The 6153-nt window shown below is 41.8% G+C and overlaps 1 protein-coding gene across 2 annotated transcripts in view; it reads left to right on the forward strand.

Annotated features, from left to right (window-relative positions):
- Positions 1-5889, forward strand: part of Hcfc2 (host cell factor C2) — a 30487-nt gene extending 24598 nt beyond the window's left edge. For both annotated transcript variants that reach the window (XM_005358227.3, XM_013350401.2), the window contains 3 exons: positions 993-1127; positions 2968-3153; positions 3661-5889. In XM_005358227.3, coding sequence (XP_005358284.1) covers positions 993-1127; positions 2968-3153; positions 3661-3975 — 636 coding nt within the window. In that variant the 3' untranslated portion in view covers positions 3976-5889. The remainder of the gene's footprint in view (positions 1-992; positions 1128-2967; positions 3154-3660) is intronic.
- Positions 5890-6153: the final 264 nt, after the last annotated feature.

Genomic DNA, 6153 nt, shown 5'->3' on the forward strand with positions numbered 1-6153 from the left:
TTTTCTTTTTTCTTTTTTTTTTTTTTTGGATTTTGATCATGTGTTTTCCTTCATTGGTTTTCACTTTTCCAGAACATTAAGTCTGTGTTTGCAGACTCTTCTCAGGGAAGGGTTATGAACTGGAGATATTTCCCTTCTGAATCTGTCGTGCGCATGTCAGTCACAGTTGTGTTGTTCCTTCAGTCGGAGTCAGCAGCTGCTCCGTAACGGTCTCTGAGGCCTTGTTACAGCGCAGCGCAGGGAGCCGAGCTCAGAGCTGCTCCTAGCCCGAGTCGCAGGAAACAGCAGCCATGCGCGTGCACTTAAGTCAGAAATAAACACGGAAGTCCACTTTGGTTTTGAGCTTCTGGGAACAATGTCCCATTCAAAAGAAGATGGTTTTAAAAGGTTAGTTCCAGGGGTAGGATAATGTACCACCGAAAGTAGCGTAAGTTGGAGGAGGTCTGTTTCTGAAGCAGAGAGAGGTGTGCAGCTTACTCTGCTCTTTCAGTACATATTGAAGCATATTCACATCACGTGTTAGTCTTGAACATCTTTTCTCTGTTTAGGTTTGGAGAAGCACAGATATTTCACATTCAAAGATCACTGGATCTCTGCTTGTTGGTTTTGAACCTAGAAAAAAGGCCAACTTGGAATGGAGCTTCCTACCTGTTCCTGCTGGAGCAGATAGTGGCATTCTCTGATGGGATTATACTTTCTGAGGGTCTCTGAAATGACAGCTGGCATTTTAACCTGCCACTGACGGGGAAACACGCTAACTGCAGCCAGGTCAATAGTAGCGGGCTCCTACGGAGAGTCCTGTTACACCATGGTGAATTGGCATCCCCATCCCATTTTCAGTTGGCCCAGTCTGTTGAGACCGTGTTGGTTCTGAGCTAATGTTCATCATGAGCTGGTAATGTGTGCTCTTCACCAGTGAACGCTCTTGGCAAAATTCTTGACATTTCTGTACTCAATAAGGTCTTCATAAATTTTCCTTTCTCTAAAATTAGAAAGAGACACCTTCAAATCCAGTGGCTATTTTGAAAACAGAACATCAATGGTGTGATGTGGGAATTTTTAAAAACAACACCGCTTTGGTGAGCCAATTTTACTTGCTGCCAAAAGGAAAACAAAGTATGTCAAAGGTAACTGTTGGTGTTTTTACATTTTGAGGGCTGAGGATATAATTGGGGATGTATGTCTAGCATGTGTGTAAGTTTGGCTACAATTCCTGACACTTCAAAAAGCAAGCTAAATATACAAAAAAGTGAATTATGAACCCCGAGAATGAGATTAGTTTTAATAACTCTGATTCTGGTCATTTGAGGGAAGGAAATTGAGATCTTTCCAAGGTGTATTATCGAGAGCTCTGCATATGTAATCATCTTACATTCTTTAATGTTGCTTTTGTAATAGGACACCATCATTTCATTTAAAAAATACTTTGTCAGGTGGTGGTAGCTACACCTTTAATCCTAGCACTCAGGACGCAGAGACAGCCAGGTTCACACAGTGAGTTTCAGAACAGTCAAGGATACACAGAGAGACCATTTTAGAAAAAGCAAAAGACAAATAACCACAATGAGAAAAACCTGCTTCAAGCTGGGCATGATGGCACACACGCTCAGTAGGCAGAGGCAGCAGATCTCTGTGAGTTTGAAGTCAGCTGAGTCTATATAGTGAGTTCCAGGACAGCCAGGGTTACATGGTGAGAGCCTGTCTCAACAAAAAAGAAAGCTGTACCCAATTATTTCAGATAAGGGGTACCCTGTTATCCTATCTGTCTCTCTCTCTCTCAGCACATGCGTGAAATCTCGTTATCTTGTACACACATCATGTATCAGTTTAGTTTCTCTGGCAAAGCTTTTGGCATTCTTCCCTCTTTTTCACATAGAATATTTTTAATCATTTATTTTATTATTGTTGTTGTTATTTAGTTTTTTTTTGACAGGGTTTTCCTGTATAGCTCTGGCTGTCCTGGAACTGGCTCTGTAGACCTGGCTGGCCTCAAACTCACAGAGATCCGCCTGCCTGTGGCTCCCAAGTGTGTGTGCCGCCACCACCTGGCGAATATTTCCAGTTCTTGATTTTATAAAAGTCTAGTAAGCCATCATTACTTTTATGGCTACTGAAATCCCTGGCTGGGGATGAATCTGTGTCCATATAAGGTTATATCCATCGTAAAGCATGCTAGCTACCTAATTTTTCTTTAAGAACAAAAGATCAAAATCTGCAGCTAGTAAACTTGAGTTTGAGTTTTTAGTTCCAGTATTCCTCAGTGTGAACAGAAGCAAGTCAGTTGTCTGACCTCTCTGAGGCCTGGTGTCTTCCTCTACAGTAGAGATGAGCAGGCTTCAGACGGGATGCTCTACTGCCACTCTGGTGCCACGGTGTGCTGATGTTAGGAAGAGCAGCTGCCAGATGTTTGGAAGGTACAGATGTGAGGGTATTGCCACCCAGGAGCATAGCATTATTTAACATCTGTTCAGTGTCCTGAACTCACAGAGATCCGCCTGCCTCTGCCTCCCAAGTGCTGGGATTAAAGGCCTGTGCCACCATCGCCCACCCTTAGTCTCTCCTTTTCTGCAGGCTTGCTTCCCTGTCTCTAAAGGCATTGCTCCCAGGAAGACAGTTGTGTGACAGACAGAAGGTCTAAAATTCTTCTCCACATCAAGTTCACGTGGGGATGGGGATTTGTTTTGTTTGTTGTGGTATCACTTCTGGTTTTTTGTTTTAGTTTTCTTGCCTTTCCCCTTAGAGTCAGAGGTTCATCTTCCATTGGATATGAATCTGATTCAGGAAGGGCCTTGATGGGTTCTGTAGTAGAGATTTACCCTTGGAGTAAGAGAGGGAAATACATGATGGAATTGGATCCCTCGAATACAGCTGTTTCTTCAAAAGTTTTGTTGTCTAATAACAAGTAATTATAGCTTTGTAATAATAAATGTACCTTCTTTTCTGACTCGTGTATTCCTTGCATTTTAGGTAGGAAATGCAGATGTGCCTGACTACAGTTTACTAAAAAAACAGGATCTTATTCCTGGAACCGTTTATAAATTCAGGGTTGCTGCAATCAATGGTTGTGGAATAGGCCCTTTCAGCAAAATCAGTGAATTTAAAACGTGTATTCCTGGCTTTCCTGGAGCTCCTTCTACAGTCCGGATTTCCAAGGTAATCTGTCAGGTCCAGTCAGGCTTGTCAGTGGTGTGAATGATTCGAAACTTCTGTGTTTACAAATTTTTACTAGCACTCGTGGAAGATCCCTCAGAGAGGTGGGTTAAATGTGTAAATGTATGTTTAGGGAGCCATGCATGGTATTTTTCAACCCGAAATTACAAGCAAGTAGAGTTTCAGCATGAAGCCACAGGGCTGGAGATGAGTTTGTATTGTCTTGTTTTCACCAGGCAGAGCTCATGGAGAGTTTGAAGTTTTAGAACATATGAAGTTGATTGTATTTTTATAAATATCTCTTGCCCTCTGTTAAGGAAGAAAACCCCTTTTGGGGGACACAATAGACAGACTGGACACTTCAGTCTCACTTGGTGAAGTGTGTGTAAACTCCAGAGCCGGTTACAGTAAAGTTGTAGTCAGCGGTTGTGATATCCAGCGCAGTGACAGAGGGCAGGCTCTGTGTTCTAAGACAGGATAAGTGATATAGAGTCTCCGGTTCTTCTCTAGAATGTCGAAGGGATCCACCTTTCCTGGGAGCCTCCAACTTCACCTTCTGGAAACATTTTGGAATACTCAGCCTACTTGGCTATCCGCACAGCACAGATGCAAGATAATCCAAGCCAGCTTGTGTTCATGAGGATCTACTGTGGCCTGAAAACCTCGTGTGTCGTGACTTCTGGGCAGCTCGCAAATGCACACATTGACTACACGTCTCGACCTGCCGTTGTGTTCCGGATATCGGCCAAGAATGAGAAGGGCTACGGACCAGCCACGCAAGTTCGGTGGCTTCAAGGTAACAATAAGAAGGCTCCTTTGAGTTGAGTTGTTTTTATTAACGCTGTTGTGATGGTTATTTATTAGTAACTGGTTATGAAGATGTGTTCTTTGAGAGTATTCTCTGACTGTATTTCTAGCAGTTATGAATTTGAGTTTGTAAATTGTTCTTCAAATGTATTTGCTCACTTCTAGATCCCAATAAAAATAGAAAGAAGCAAAGACTGAAAATTAGTATATGGATTCTTCCTTACCCATGTAGCTACTCATAAAGAAAAAATAGCAAAGCAAAGATAAAAGTTGTAAGGTGCATTGCCCCTTATCTTTTATGAAGGCTCTGTAACTCAGTCACCCTGCAGCGACTGAGTTGAGTCTAGGAAGTGGCTGTTGTAGGCCTTGCTGTGGCGAAGGTGGGCCCCATGGTAAATGCCCTTCAGCTCTGCCCAGGAGCAGGTGCTCTTCCACCAGCTGCTGCCCAGTGCACAGGTTTTCTGCACTGACCTTAGTAGCCACTTTATTCCCTTATTATAGTTCTCACAAGCTTAAGAAATTAAAAGGAAAAGACAAGCTCAGGAACTCTGTTTTTATTTCCTGAGAATCATAGCAAACTATGAAAATGATAGTGGCTAGTCTTCTATATATGACCACTATATCAGAATATATCTTCAGCTAAAGCACTCAACCTGTAATGCCTGCACTAGCAGGTAAAGGTCCCTTTCAGCTCTAAACTGTTTCCTCTAGAAGTTGGGTGCAGCCTGCACACTGTGCTTGTCAGCAGTCTTCCTGGCTGTCCAGCTGTGCTGTCTGCCACTTCAGTAGAAAGCAGAACGTGTCCTCCTCTTGAAGAAGTAAGCACCTTAATAGGACACAAGTTTTTAAATAGTGTTTGAAACATTTGTAAGATTTTTGTAAATGCCTAGATGTTTTATTTTTGCATTATTTTTACCTCAAAATTGTTTACGCTTTTTTATACCAGAAATAAAAGCATTAGACAGCCAGTCTAGGCTCCTGACCACCGAGAGATGCTGATAACCCTGTGACCATTGGCTGCAGGTGACTTTCTTTACACCTTCTCGAGTCTCAGTTTGAGCGCATAGTCAGTTTAGAAATGAGTATGTGTAGAGCAATAACTGCAGAAGGTATTTCAGGCTGAGAGCTGCCGTGACTAGGAGCGCAGGTCTAGCTAGCTTGCTTTGCCACACAATCTCAATGCCAGTGTAGAGGGCTGAGCAGCTGTGCCCTCCAACTTTACATATGATATGCCCAGTGAAGATGACTCTAATTGTGAAGAATTGATATATATGCCAGTTACTAACTTAAAGTGTATAGAATATTTTAATATATGATTTTTGTAAAGACTGGGATTTTTATACTACAGTATTTGTAATTAATGCGTCTCACTAATTAAATTTCTCTTGAAGAAAATATGCAAATTGTTAGACACACGAGTGGTCTCTGAGCACTCGTCTGGTGTTGGAAGGAGACCTTTCTGGGGCACATGGATCCTTAGTCATTAAATGGGTACTTTCCAAGCAGTGTTCACAAGGAGCACCTCTGGTTGGTCATCTAGCAGCTCTCGTGGGAGAGTCACCCGCCTTCATTTCACGTGTGTGCTTTGCTTTGGGCAGTGCTTGCTTTTTGCACTAGTAGACTTTGAACTTACCTCATTGTTATGTTTAGAGTCATTTGTGTAGCTTCCATGATGTGTTTGATAGAAGCTAAACATGTTTTAACCAAAGTTACATGGTATGTATGCAGATTTGCACATAGGGAGTGGCAGGCTTTGTTGTACGCGTGTGCTCAGCTTAGGAGAATAGGCAGTTACAGGAAGTGTATGCTTCAAGCCCAATTACTTTACTAGAAAATCTTGTCTTTCAATCCCTATTCTCTGCATTAACAGTTTACATCTTGAAACATTTATCTTATTGTTGAGGAATAAAATTGATGTAAAGCAGACCAGAATGTTGGTTTTGTGTGTGCACTTTTTTTTATCTATTTAGTATGTGACATAGTTTATTTTGCTTAAAGAAATCTTCCATTCTAGACCAGGAGACAGATAGGAGCCCATGGTTCTAACATACAATTTGCTTCTTTGACAAAAGAGTGGCCTTTATATACCAAGCGATTTGTTAAAATAATAAATCTTTTTTGCTTGAGAATTGCCCAAATTGTATCTTTTTCATCATTGGCCTACTTCCTTAAGCATGAGTCATGTTTGTTTCTGTA

The sequence above is a fragment of the Microtus ochrogaster genome, chromosome 24 (assembly GCF_000317375.1).
Source record: "Microtus ochrogaster isolate Prairie Vole_2 chromosome 24, MicOch1.0, whole genome shotgun sequence".
NCBI classification, from domain to species: Eukaryota; Metazoa; Chordata; class Mammalia; order Rodentia; family Cricetidae; genus Microtus; species Microtus ochrogaster.